General features: G+C 41.7%; 1 protein-coding gene across 2 annotated transcripts in view; it reads right to left on the bottom strand.

Moving 5' to 3' along the window:
- Window positions 1–14,193, bottom strand: part of ARID1B (AT-rich interaction domain 1B) — a 349,992-nt gene that overhangs the window by 290,474 nt on the left and 45,325 nt on the right. For both annotated transcript variants that reach the window (XM_081139612.1, XM_081139613.1), the window contains exon 2: window positions 10,236–10,430. In XM_081139612.1, the coding sequence (XP_080995738.1) occupies window positions 10,236–10,430 (195 nt within the window). The remainder of the gene's footprint in view (window positions 1–10,235; window positions 10,431–14,193) is intronic.

The raw sequence follows: 14,193 nt of genomic DNA, 5'->3' as shown, positions 1-14,193 counted from the left end.
GGCCCATTTCACAGCCCTCATCCCGCCCCCACCCCCGGCAGAGCTCTGCCTCCACTGTGAAGGCATTCTCTCCCCTTGGCAGGAAACCCCTACGGAAAAACATCTGTTTTCTGTAACCCACACCCTATTTGGGAAGTTTTCCTCTGTGAGCACTGTCAAATGACCAGGATTAGGACGAAGATCCGAGTTCGTATCATTCAATGCCAAATCCGATCCAGCTATAGTCTAGAATCTTCACTCACCTCCCTACTTAGTGTATTACACTTAATACGAGAGTTCAGAGGAACATTCCCAGCCATGAAGTAAAGCAGCAGCTGTCTCCAATTACTCAATGGGGTTAGTATCAGAGAAGGAACAGAGGCCCCAACACTACACACGGTGAAATACCCAACAACAGACTCTCACCAGAATTCCTTAGGAATCTCAAAGCAGGGTTACAAGTAAGGCCAAGTGGCTGTCAGCAGGCTTCTCAGCAGATCAGAGGAGGAGCCGGGCACTAGAGTTCAATTGGAACCTGTGAAAGTAGTGGGGGAGGAGAGGCCCCTCAGCCAGCACAGGTGGCAGACCTGCCACTAAAACACTGGACCTTTCTGCATGGGGAGCCAGAGGTCACTGGCCAGGCTACAAGTCTACAAATTCTCCCCTTCGTTTGTTTGGAAATGTCTGTGAAGTGCCATGTACTGTTCTAGATGGACCACAGCAGGGAAAAACCAAGTCCCTGAGGTCAGAGCTTATGTCCTAACAGGAGCACTGAATACACCCCAGGCAGTGAGTGCTATGGAGGAAATAAAACAGGGAGGGATGGCGGTGCGCAATTTCACTTGAGTAATCAGAGAGGGCATCTCAAATTCACATGTGAACAGAAAGCTAAAAAGGAGCTGGCCGAGAGCTGCCAGGCAGAAAGAACACACACAAGAACACACACAAAGGCACAGAAGGAGGGTGGGCATGGGGGTGGGGAGGCAGGAGTGAAGCCTTGGGGATGGGAGTGAAGTGGGAAGTTGCAGGAGCAGTGCCCGGTCTGACTTACACCCTCTGAAAGGACCATTCTGGGTGCTCTGCTAAGGTGGTGGGGCTCGGCCCAGGTGGTAGCCGTGGAGGAGGTGAGAAGTACTCAGTTTCTGGATATATTTTGAAGGAAGAAGCAATGGGATTATCTAACAGGTTGAAAGGTAGAGAAAAAAAGGATGACTGTGAATTTTGGCTTGGGCAAGCAAAGGGTGAAGCTGCCACTTACTGAGAATGCAGGTGGAGAGATTGGGAAGAAAAACGTTTACACAAGAAAAACTTTGGAAACTTTAGAATAATTCTGTGTTCTCTACAAACGTTTATAACCAAAAAGCTCTGCCTCCAAAATCTAGAATTCAGAACTCAATTCACAGCCTCCCTTGCAGCTAGGAGTCATTCAGATGACCTAAATTCTCAGTTTAATTCTAGATTATCACAGCTGACCAATTTGGAACTCGACACTCTGCATGCTGCTTACTGCCCATTTTCTGAGGCTTCCGGCAACAGAAGATGAGTCCCTGGTCCCTCTGCTCCATTCTCCATTCTGTACTTTATTACTCTTGTGACCAGCTGCATGTGTGTAAGTAAAACGTCCTTTGGCTGTCATTCTGGGAATGACTCCAAGTGTGCTGTGATACACCTGTTGTCACAAAGATGGATCGGTGATGTCACTAGGTTATCATTCATCCCACAGCTCAGCCAGGGACACCAATGAGAAAGAAGGCAGTTCTCCATGGCTGCCCAGGGGACTTGGAAGGGAATGTGGTCTTTCCTCTTCCCTCCCATCAAAATATGGCCAACCACTGAGGAATAAGAGTTTCTCATCTCCAAGACCCCTGACAAACGGCACCCGATTTACAAGTAGGGAGTTGGTAAGAAGAGTCTCAAATCTGTATGAAGCCCAGATGCTGAGGAGAACATCCAAAGACAGAAAATGCTTTAAAATATCTCCATTATTGGGATATCTGAAAATCTTATAAGGAATTTCAAGGTAATAGAGTAACTAAAGGAAAGAGAAGTCGGCTTTTTGGTTGACCCTCTTAAAGAAGTACTCAGAGGTCATCCAGTCCACAAGCCAACAATCATTCTGACCCATTCCTGTTTCTCAATTCTCTCTGGAAACCAGGATGATGTTGGCAATAAAGGAACATATAACCTAACCTGCGGAGCTGGGAAACTGTCCCTGCGTGGCTGTCTGTTCCGTGACGCACCTCGGACTAGAGGTCCCTTCCCACAGACACTTCTCCGTCGCCCTCCTCGGGAACAGCTACCACAACTATCCAGCTGGTTTTTCTCAGTCTCAGGACCAGTAAGGAAAACTTAATCACCTCAACCATGACAGAGTTTTGCCTTTTAACTCTAATACTTTAATTTTCTGCTACAGATACTAGTCTGACTCTTTGTTTCTGAATCTTGGAAGCTTTACAGAACTTGAGCTGGACTTCTGACTAACCCTGAAGGGCCAAGGCTGCTGGTTTGACAGTTATTTAAAAAAAAAAAAAAAAGGCATGCTCTTAATAATTCAATACCAATAAAGAGAAATTAATTTGGTTAATTCTTTACAATGCAGTCTGTTTTCTAGGAAACTGGGTAACTCCTGGTGTTGCAGACAATTACAAAAGTTTGGCTGGGGCTATGTTAGTAGGCAAGGGGTATTCATGTTATACATAACACACCAACTACACTCAGGCCTCGGCTTCAGAATTTCCAGAAACTTTCTAACACCTGGTTCCACATGGGAATTCCCCTTGAGGCCAGAGAAACTGGAACTGAGGCAGCCCCTGCATGAGTGAGGCGTCCACAAAGCCACGGAGAGAAGCGAGGCCGCATTCTTCCTCCCATCTTCGACCCTCTAGTTCCCTTCTTCACTCATGCTCCCACCCACCTTCTTTCCCTTCTCCCTCTCTGCTGCAGCATTCTTCTAATTTCACTCACAACTACGGATTTAACACTTAATGATAACCTTGCAAAATTATAAGGACAAATGGCCTTAAAAACTTTGTTGCATATAAAAATAATCAAACTGCCATAAAGAACTTTTTACCATAAAAATTTAACTTTCTACTACTAACATAAAAGAAAAACTACGTTTACCCTTAGGGAAAACCTGTTTTAAAATACAAAAACAAACAAAGCCAGCCAACTCCCCTTTGTGGGGGGTTAAAGAGGAGTGAAAGTAATGGCACAGAACATAAATCCTAAAACTTACTTGTATTCAGAATTCACTGCACAGTTGATCCCAATGTTGTACAGTACATATTTTCCAACTACTTAGAAAGTAATGTGTAAAATGAATAAGGAATTACTGGCTCTCTCTTTGCCTCCTTTTGTGACACCAAGTCAAGTTAGCATCTCAACATGAAGATTTTCTATATACTAGAAAGGACAGACTACATTCTACACATCTAACATACACCAAGAGTTAGAAGTAGTGACCTGAGAAAGTTCTCACTTTAAAAACAATGAAATTAAAAGTCAGAAAATAGCCCAGCCGGGCGTGGCTCAGTGGTTGAGAGTCGGCCTAGGATCCAGGCGATCAGGGTTCGATTCCTGGTCAGGGCACATGCCCGGGTTGCGGGCTGCAGCCGATCAATGACTCTCTCATCATTGATGTTTCTCTCTCTCTCTCCCTCTCCCTTCCTCTCTCTGAAATCAATAAAGATATATATATTTTAAAAAATAATAATAAAATAAAAGTCAGAAAATAATTTATTGCACTGTTTGCTAATCTCTGAAGAAAATATGGCTCTTTTCCTTTTAGAAAGATTTTAAAGAATTTGGCTTACTGGCTGTATTAATACAAACTGTCAAGCATCAACCCATCAATTTCAGAAGACTATATCTGAAATGACAAAACTAAAATGAAGAAACATTAACTTACTATTATTTTAAGGGAAAACTCCAAGCTAGGAGACCTTGCAGTCAAATCCCCTTGGCTGCAGAGGGCCCATGGCGGTCCAGGCTTTTTCACCACTGTATGCAGATTAACCATTAACTGGCAAGGACTAAACTGTTTCAACTCCTTCTGGGCACATTTCATCCCTTCAGGGCAGAGGCAACTTTCTGGCTCCCTGGGGAGGGCCCAGAACAAGGGGCTGTCCCCTGTACACGCCAGTTAGGAACCTGGTAGGTCCTTACTTACTGATCTATGTCTGACCCCTGACTGTTAACCCCAGCTGCACAGGAGTCACCGGTGGGGCACAGAGAAAGACAGAGGGAGGCCTTTACATGCAGATGCCGGCATCCATCCTTAGAGTTTATAAAGCACCCTGGGAGGGTCGAACATTCAGCAAAGCTTGCCAACCACTGGCCTAAGATATGCCACTTCATCACTTGGACTTTCAATTATTTATCTTCTGGGATTTTTGGGTTTTTTTAAGAAGCACTGAAGGACTATGGTTGGTTCATTTTACTGATATCAACTTTAAGCTTTACTTGAATTGTTTAAATTTTAACATAAATATCATACTTCACATTTCTTCGGTGAAAGCAAATAAACCAATTTTGTAACAAAGAAGCTTAACAGACATTTTAGACTGAAAGTCTACATATGTAAAATACATAGAATTCATATGTAAATGAAAAATAGTACCAGCGATCAGCAGAGAATAAGCTCCATGCACTGAACATACTCTAGGAAACCTACAAACACATCAACAGAACTTGCTGATATAAAGGTAGCTTTCCAAACTAAAAGAGAAACCATCTCACATTTTCTCATTAAGCTGAGAATAAAACCTGTTTTCAAGTATAAAACCTGGTCTTTTCTAATTTTTAGAAAAAAGACTAAAGATTTAAAACTTTATCTTTTACTTGAAATGTGATCTCTTTTAATTCACCTCTACTAAGAACGCCATATTGATGCTTCAAAATGTTTCAATCCAACTACAATACAAAACGTAGATAAAACCAGTTAAGTATTCCAGAAATTTCAATTTTAAGGAGCAAATCAAAATTACCATAACTACAGATCTTTTCAAAAATCTTTTCCTGGTACAAAACTCCACCTACAGGGAACTCTGGCATCACAGACAGCAGCATCTGCTATCTACTTGGAAGCAGAAATGCGAGGTGTGAATGTATTTTGTTGGTAAACCATAAATACCTTCGTGTTCACTGATGTAGAACAGCTGAGGAGATCAAGACAAAATGTGGCCAACAAAGGTCATTATTTATACAAATCTGCACCTGCTGAAAGGACGCCAGAGATTTCAGGTTACAGGCAAAGTGGCCTGGCTCTAAGTCTCCAGCAGGGAATGTGCATCTGTAACACAGTGAATGAGCAGGGAGAGGAGCCTCACTGCATTCACTGTTTTCCTGATCAAAAGGTTTACCTGCATTTTACTGATTTGTTATGTGTATGTACATCCTTACAAAGACAAAATACATGTTTAATATGTTACCTATATACATGTACAGATGTATTTCATTACACTACTATACCAGTCACACAAATGTTCTGCTTCACGTTCGTGTGTGCGAGGGAGCGCACGCAGGTACAGGAGAACAGCTTTAGGTGAACAGAAACTATCAAAAACTTAAGTCTACCTGTGAAGCAGACATGAGGCGCCCACTGCGCTCCGCTGCACTGTCAAGCCTTCCTTTCTCACCCTATCACCCCCAATCCAATCGCGCTCCTTAAAAACAGGAAGTCTAAGCTCTGTTTAGAGAAAACGAAAAATAGGCCCTAACTGTTAGATTCACATTTGGGGCTCGGAGACTGAGTCTAAACAAACATTTCATGTCAGAAGACTAGAATTTTTAGGTCTTTAACCAGTCTTCCCCTCCATTCATCCTTACTTTTCAGAGACTGTTCAAACTACATCAAAACATAATTTTAATCATAAAAATATCAGGTGGGAATCCTAGAACCTGTTTGGCTGCCTTAACCCCCCCGCCAAAAAAAACATTTATTTTAGCCAAACAATTGTAATGTTTGTCTCCTTTTAGAAACATCTGCTGCCAAAATAAACATTTGCATTGGAAGAAGTGTTTTGGCTGTTAAGATGGCACCAAATAAAATGCTTATGTTCTAAAATAAATATTTTACATGAAATATACACAGTAAAACAGACACGTTCAAAGAGTGTAGAAGATAAAGACACAAATTAAAATACCTATTGACTTTTAAAGTTTTTTCCAAAGAAGCTAATTTTTAATTCTATTTTATTTAGACTGAAAGTGCTAAGTTCAGATGTTACCTTAACAAAAATAACGAATTTATATTTAATTTTACCACGTTATCTTTCAAAACAACGACTATATTCCATGCTCTTGTAGTTGTAAAGGTCTTCACAATACAGATGTGTTTTTAAAAACTAAAAACGTCATCATTTCCCATTATAACAACACTCATAAACTTAAATCTCTCACCTTGCCCTCGGTTCCCTTTCCCTGGTTTTGTAACGATAACAGGCATCAGATTATACAAACATGTGCAGCAAGGTAAGGACAGTTAAAAGATCGACCCAATAACCCTTGATAACTCAAGAAAAACCTCAGACTACACAATCTGTCTGACACACAAAAATATACCTTTGTTTCTGTAGCCTATTTCTCCTGGGTGTTGTTTCGTTTACATGAAAAATCTTTTTTAAAGTGAGCGCACAGGCTGATGTATACATTTACGGTCACAAAGGACAAGAAAAATGAAACAAACATTTGTTCACCCACATCCCTGATCCAGGAAAGGATAGCTCGCGGTCTACGTTTTTTAAAATAACGGAAAAACTCAGAAAGAGTCAGAATCTAGTACCTTTAAAGATTATGTATCCTCTGTGTAGTTCTGTATGAGATGAAATCAACCAACCGGTATGCTTCTTTCTGTTAACCATCCCCAGGTTTGAATTCCAGGAGCCTGGAGGCAGAACATTCTCCACAGAGGCATAGAAAATTCATTTCCCCTCTCAGCTCAATAGAAAACCCAAGTAGGCGAGTTTTTTGGACACCGTGCAAAACTAATCTGTTTAGCCATGTATTTGCCTGATGATGTGGGAGAATCAGCAAGTAAAAGACCACAAATCTAGTTCCAGTTAATAAATACCACAATGATGCACTATTATCACATCATGCTTCAAAGACCCAGTCATGCGTTTGTTTCAAAAATAAAATTATCACCATACAAATCAAGAATCGCCAGGTTAATACTAAAATCAAACACTGAGTGGCCAGCTCCTCCTGATTCTCAGAGACAAAAAGCAGGCAGTGATACTGTCCATGTTAAATTCCCTATAAGCCCTGCAGTTCTTTCTAACAGAACACTCATTTAAATTCCTGTCACAGGAGTGGAATGCCAGCCAGGAATCAAACTGTGACCCCCGAGCCAAAGACAACTTACCACTCAGCTGGTAAGTGGGCCACTCAATTTACAAACTTGAATTCCTGCATTTTAATCCTTTGCAGAAATATATGAGCAATATTAAATGAACTGGATGCAGCTCATTAGAGGTTCACAAACCAAACACAGAAAGCTTTGGAGGCCGTCCAAAGCAAAGTCATGCCTAGGTGGTGATGTCCACCAGTAAAAACTCAGAGTCATCATTATCTTTCAACTTTTTTCCTGGAGAACATTAGCAACCACGACTACAAAGCCCAGACAATTACATCAATACCAGAAGATAAATAGGGCCAGCAGCCAATCGCTATGCCAGGACCTTGAGCGCAAGTTTATAATTACCCAAAATTCACAAGTAAAGCAATTCACCAAAAATTCCTCACCAAAGAGCACAGGCTAAAGCCAACAAAATAAATGTGTTCTAATAACCAAAACCTTCACTTTTTTTCCATTTCAAAGCCTATACCTAACTGATCACATGAACTTGCTATGATAAAAGCTGTGTGACCCTTTGAAATGTTACACATTCAAAACTGCATTCACAGTTATGGCTAGCCTTTTAGATTTAAAAAAAAAAAAAAGTATACTTCAAGGCTGTACTATAACTAATGAAAAGGTAAAAAGCAGTAAAGGCTTTTTAGAACCTTTGATTATGACGAACTCAACAAGGAAGTTTGACATTTTCCCCCCAGGGGATTCAGTTTCTCACCAGATATGCTGCTTCACTTCCACTATCAGAAAGATCTGTGTTTAGAATCAGGCACTTCTTTTGGTTAGCAGTAAGATACCTAACCTAAAACCTTAATTAAAAATTTGCTGAAATACTTAGTAGGTAATCATCAATTTGTCCCTTCAAATAAATGCAATACTTACTGGATTTCACAAGTAAGTAAGAGCCACAGGGATTATATAAAACCAAAATGCTGAGAACAGTGAGGCTACTCTATGTATCTGTAATGCATCCTCTACTTTGAGCCTCACACATGTGGGGGAGAGAATAATAAAAACAAATTCCCAGGCAATCATTCTTCACACACCTTCGCCAGTTGTTCCTCCAACCTGGTACTGCAAACCAAGCCAAGATCAGAAACTTCTAGGAAGACTTGAACCCATTCAGAGAAAGAGATAAAGGAGCATCCGGCCACTTGCCAGGAATAGCACCTTTTGAAATGACTTTCCAATTTCACATCAGGAAAACAGACTGGCGAGGACGGTGCAGAAATAAAAAGAGGGGCATCTACTTCTCTCCATCAGTCCTGATATTTCGTTTTCTTTTTTTAAGGTCCTGCTATTTCTTACTACCTTTCTGCCTCTGCTCTCTTCCTGTGGCCAGACTATGACAAGGAATGATTAGCCCCCAAATGAAATCCAGGGGGCAGTTAGGGCTTTAGCAACTAGTCTCTGGGCCTTCTACCCTCAAAGAAAGGCAAATTAGCTTTACTAAAGAGAGAGAGCCACAACTCTCACCTCACTTCGCAATCCTTTACAAACTATCTCCCTCTCACAATTAGCAGTCCCAATTAAAGATTTTTACTCTAGATAGTAAAATATTGCTGGAAGAAAGGACTAATGTTGGAAAAAAACTAAGAGTACAATTAAGTATGCAACTGACTGCTAGACTTCTGAAAGGCCGATCTTTAATAAACGGGTGAGAACTTCTGACAATAACAAAGGCCGGGTAAGGAACCAAGAGCAAGGATTCCAAGGCAAAGCTACTTCTGTCTTTCCCTACAAAAGGCCTGAAAATAAAAACATCACAGAAAAAGTGAAGAGGAAAGACAATACTCAGTCTCTAAAAAAAGGCTCAGATGCAACTTATCCATGAACTTCCAGCACACAGCTATTAAAGTATGATGTATCATTCTCAGATCCACTTTAAAGAGAACAAAACGTTTGTGCCAGACAATGTTTTATTTCCACAAAGGATATTTGGTCAAGCATAAGGAAGAACTTCCTGAGAGAACGGCTGTGAAACCCTGGAGTGGGTTACGGCAACCCTATGGAAACACCTCTGGGGAGGCAGTCAGCTGTCTGGGGCATCAGCCCAAAGCACCCCCGGGAATAAAGGGATGGGGTAGTGTTCCTAGTAACTAACTACCCTGACCAGTCAGAATCTGATTTACCCTCTCCAAATTTCATGCTCCCTGAGGCTGACAACAAGAAGACTCCCCAGCGTCGAAGAAACTGGAGGTTACTACTGCTAGAAGGTGGATGGTCATTTAAGGTAACTCCAACGGGTTGATTCTAGAGACAAATACTTGGTTTGAAGAACAGGAAGTCTTTTTTGTTTGTTTGAAGTAAAAAACAGAAAATCCATGAAAATCTAAGAGAACAGATACACATCAAATCCTCTTATATGAAATACAAAACCTGTTTCAAAAGGTACAGAGGAAATAATATGTTAAGAAATAAAAGCAAAAGAACTTTTTGGGAGACTAAAAAAAAAAAGTTTTAAGCTGATGCTATCTTCATGAGAAAGACCTTTAAATAACTTAAAACTTAAAACTTCGCCTTAGGAAGTCTATTCACAGCTCAAAATCTGACACAGTCTGACACAAGAAATGCTGGAAAGCCAAGTGCACTTTGGGACTACACTCTATATAATTTGCTGCAAAATGATGACAGGGTACATCTTCAAATACGGCTGGTAATATCGGCCTTCTACCAAACAGGTTTTCTGTCCACTTTGTTCTAAACTCACTTTTCCTTCTTTAAAAGAAAAGGGGGAAAATTGTACCTGGGATTATTTGAAAAAACTATGAAAATTAAAAAAGAGCAGAAAATCAGTGACATACCCCCTAATTCTCTCAATACCAATCTTAGGTGGACAGACGACAAGACAGAACTATCACCAATGAAGGAAGGGTGGGGAGAAGTAACAACTGACACAAACCTGCTGCTGTGGGTATTGCATTCCTCCCATGGCCCCTGGGGTCCGACCTTGGATGCCGATAGGATACCGCTGTGGGCCTGGGGGGCCGTAGGAACCTCCAGGGTAAGGGCTGCTCTGCTGAGGCTGTGAATGAGGGTTACTGCCCATCCCATACAACTGAGGTCTCTTCATCACCATGGGATCCATTGGGCTGCCCTGTGAAGGGATAAATGAAGAAGTGAGCTTATTAGGTCATTATTTACTACAAAGGCAGACAGTTTATGATGCTGACACATACATTAAAAACACAACTATCCCGGGCGTGGCTCAGTGGTTGAGCGTTGACCTAGGATTCAGGTGATCAGGGTTCGATCCCCAGTCAGGGGCCTGCAGGAGACAGCCGATCAATGACTCTCTCATCATTGATGCTTCTATCTCTCTCTCCCTCTCCTTTCCTCTCTCTGAAATCAATAAAGATATATTTTTTAAAAACAAAAAACACAATTATCCTTTAGAAAATATTAAAAACAATGATCTGACAAATAAAACCCCAAAAAACATTAAAAATATACTGACATGGACACAGACATTTTATTTTTTTGCTTTTAGGAAGGTTTTAACAATTAAGAGAAATAAGGAGTAAACAAAATAAGGAAAAATTGTGCATCCTAAGCAGAGAAAACACTGGCATCTAAAATTCTGTTATGCACATAGAAATGAGCATGACAGTAAGTCTCACCCAGCTCCTCTTAGCTTACTAGTAACAAAGGCAAAGTACACCAAGTGGCTGGGAGCACTTTCTGACTTCAAAGTATTCTTGGAACTACTTTATTTTAGACCCAAGTCTGCAAGTCTTTCTCAAATATTAATGCACCTGAGTGCTCACTGGAAGTGAAAGGATAGATTTTAAATAATACAGAATGTCTAGGGTAAAAGTTTTCAAACACCATCAATGCGCATGAACAAGCACCCAGAATGTGAGTCACAAGCCACCTTCCTATGTAAGTCAGCATCTTACCAAACATAACCAGTTCAAAACTAGACTCTGAGTTTTATTTTTGGTTTAGTGAGTCAGCCAAGGGCCTCAGGGCCAAGGCCATCTGGGAGAGCCAGGACTGGAGCCTCAGCCTGGACTTTCAAGGCCCTGGGTGCTTCACAGGAGCAAGGCAGGGGTGAGGAAGTCCCTTCGGCAATGCTACAAAGGCCTGCAAGCATTCACCCAACAGGTGGGTAGGTCTTTCCTTCCAAAATCATATAATGATCCCTACTGCGTGCCAAGCTCTATGTTCACACTGAGTCCATGGAAACTCTCAGGAAGGTTTGAGGATTCGCAGGATAAGTAGGAGACTAGGTTCAAGGTTGGGAGGGGCAGGGCAGAGTGTAGAATACCACAAAGCACAAGAAATAGCATAAAGCACCGGCTCAGGGAGAGAAGCTGCCTGGTGTGTATGAGGGAACACAGCAGTTTAGATCCAAATGAAACAGGAACTTTCAGAGAAGAAGCTGAAGCAGGCAGAAGTTAGTACATACAAGGTGAGCCTTATATGTCATTTTAAAGGCTTCAGATTGTACCCAGGGGATTAACAGAGAGCTACATTCAGATCTGCCTCTCAGAAGGCTGATCTCTCGGGCATGGCTGGAGCCAGGGTGGGTAGCCACAGCAGGCGGGTGAGCTGAGGTCCTGAACTGGTAGCAGAGGTGGAAGAAACAAGCCCAGACTCAAGTAACAGGATGGAAGTGCAGCACAACTTGGAGACTGAGTGGTGGGAGACAGCAGTCAAGGGTGGCTTCAAAGATGACACCGTCTGAGACAGACATGCAGGGGCAGAAGAGATCCACACTCCCCTGGGAAGTGGGAGCCTTCAGTATTCTACATCCTAAATTTGAGGTTCCTATAGGAAATCCAGGTGAAAATATCCAGAAGGAAGAGGCACGAGTTTCCATCTTGGTGGTCTGATCTAGAACAACAACTAAGGGAGTCAGCATACAGAGGACACATGTTCCTGGAAGGCAGCGGTCTTTTTGTTTTACTCACTATTATTTCTCGGGGGATAAGTCAGATAGTGCACTTGGCACATAGTAAATGCTCAATGAACACTGGATGAATTAATCAACAGGAAGCATGTGAAACTTAAGACCTGCATCCAGAAAGAATATATAAAAATAGAAAAATGGGTGGAAGACAAAATTCTAGAAAATATCACCATTTAAGGGAGAAGGGAAAAAAGAGGCCCACAGAGACCAAAAGACTGTCAGAAAATACAGTTAGACATCTAGAGAGCGTGGTGTTACGCAAGAGAAGGGAGTCATGTGTAGCAACAGAACAGGCAGGCCAAAGGCAGCCCAGGTGTCCACAGGTGAGGGCTAACTAAAGGCTTTTGCTGTAACTGGATGACTAGGAGGTCACTGCTGACCTTGGCATGGCAGTCTCATCACAGAGGTGAGGGTAGAAGCTGAAGGACTAGGACCTGGGGCATGAATGGGAGGTGAGAGAGGAGAGCCAAGGCTGTACACCCGAAACCCAAGTGGAGGAAGCTAAAGAGCTGCCAGGCCTGCCTCCCATTACCCCTCCCCGAGACTGCATCTCTGCCTTCTTCCTTCTTATGGTTGCCCTTGTGCCCATTCTAATGATGATTAATCCACTCACCACACATTAACTGAGGATCTACTGTGTGCACTGTGTAGAGCACTGGAGGCGTAAGAATGAGTGTCAGCGGCTGTCCTGGAGAAGCGAACAATTCACTGAAGGAGAGGCACTGAACAAAGATTACCACGCCACGCGAGACACGTCCTAACTGGACACAGGAGGCCCGGGGCAGGAGCATCTCGGCGTGTCTGCCACGGGTTTTAACAGGCCTTCCTACACGGAACACCGGAGCTCAGTCCTGAGGGATCCGTGGGAGTTTACCAGGAACTCATCTACCTGAATGAAAATACATGTAGGCCCAATACTTCTGCTCAAAATTCACAAGTTCATGGAATTCTATCTGTGCTACTTTTACCAGTGAAGAAAAACTGTGTACATAACAATGACAGAAATTACTCAAACAACATACTGATGTTATACATGTGCTGTCTTCACAATTCAACATACAAACATACGTGTTGTTAGGTATAGTGTAATAAAACTAAAACCGAGGACTAAGAATTAAGTTTTCCCAGAATGATTTGAATTAGACTTTATGCCTAAGAAAGCAAAATGTAATTATTTTTCACACTTTGTTGCGAAAGGTAAAATAAAACTTTCTATGGAAGTGTGAAAATCAAGGCTGAGCTGGTGATTTCAGAATCTCAGTGAATGAACAGCCTACAGAGAGACTAAGTCAATCTGATTTAAGGCTAAATTTCCAATACGGGCCGGGCCCTGAGGCAGCCCGATCTTCACATTCAATCTGGATTAGCCATAGTATTGGGAGGGTCTGCTTATTTCACTTTAAATAGTGCACAACCAAAACCAGTGTAATTAAGGCAGAAATTTAAAATGGGAAAATGACTGGAATGTCTACATTTTAATGCTATAGATAACAGTGCAGCAAATTCATCTTATCAGTGACTGAAATTGTTTTGTAGTATCGGTTTCATCACTGCCATAAACTCACAGTCCTACTTAAAATTCAGTTAATTTGCACCCATGTCAAAAATGTAAGCTTAGCCCAGAGATTTCTGAAAATCAAAAGCGTGAAATACACAGATTATCTGCACCTCTCAAAATGCATCCAACACCTTTCAGTGAGACTTCAGATATGAAAACAGATACTCAAACAGTGCAAATTATTTAATTTTAACGTTCTCTCCTTTGGCCTATTATTAAATATTCACCCACAATCGAAATCCATCCCACTGTGTCCTCTTGCTGTTTCTAACATTAAATATGTACTACTGCCGGATCTCCACCCCTGCCTTTTACAATTATCGCCAAAAGAAACCAAACACCAAACCAAATCTAAGACTTCCAAAAATCATAAAGAGCAAGTCACTT

The sequence above is a fragment of the Miniopterus schreibersii genome (genome assembly GCF_964146895.1).
Source record: "Miniopterus schreibersii genome assembly, chromosome: 6".
NCBI classification, from domain to species: Eukaryota; Metazoa; Chordata; class Mammalia; order Chiroptera; family Miniopteridae; genus Miniopterus; species Miniopterus schreibersii.
The sequence above is the reverse complement of the archived record's forward strand: the minus strand, read 5'-3'. Positions and strand labels throughout refer to the sequence as shown.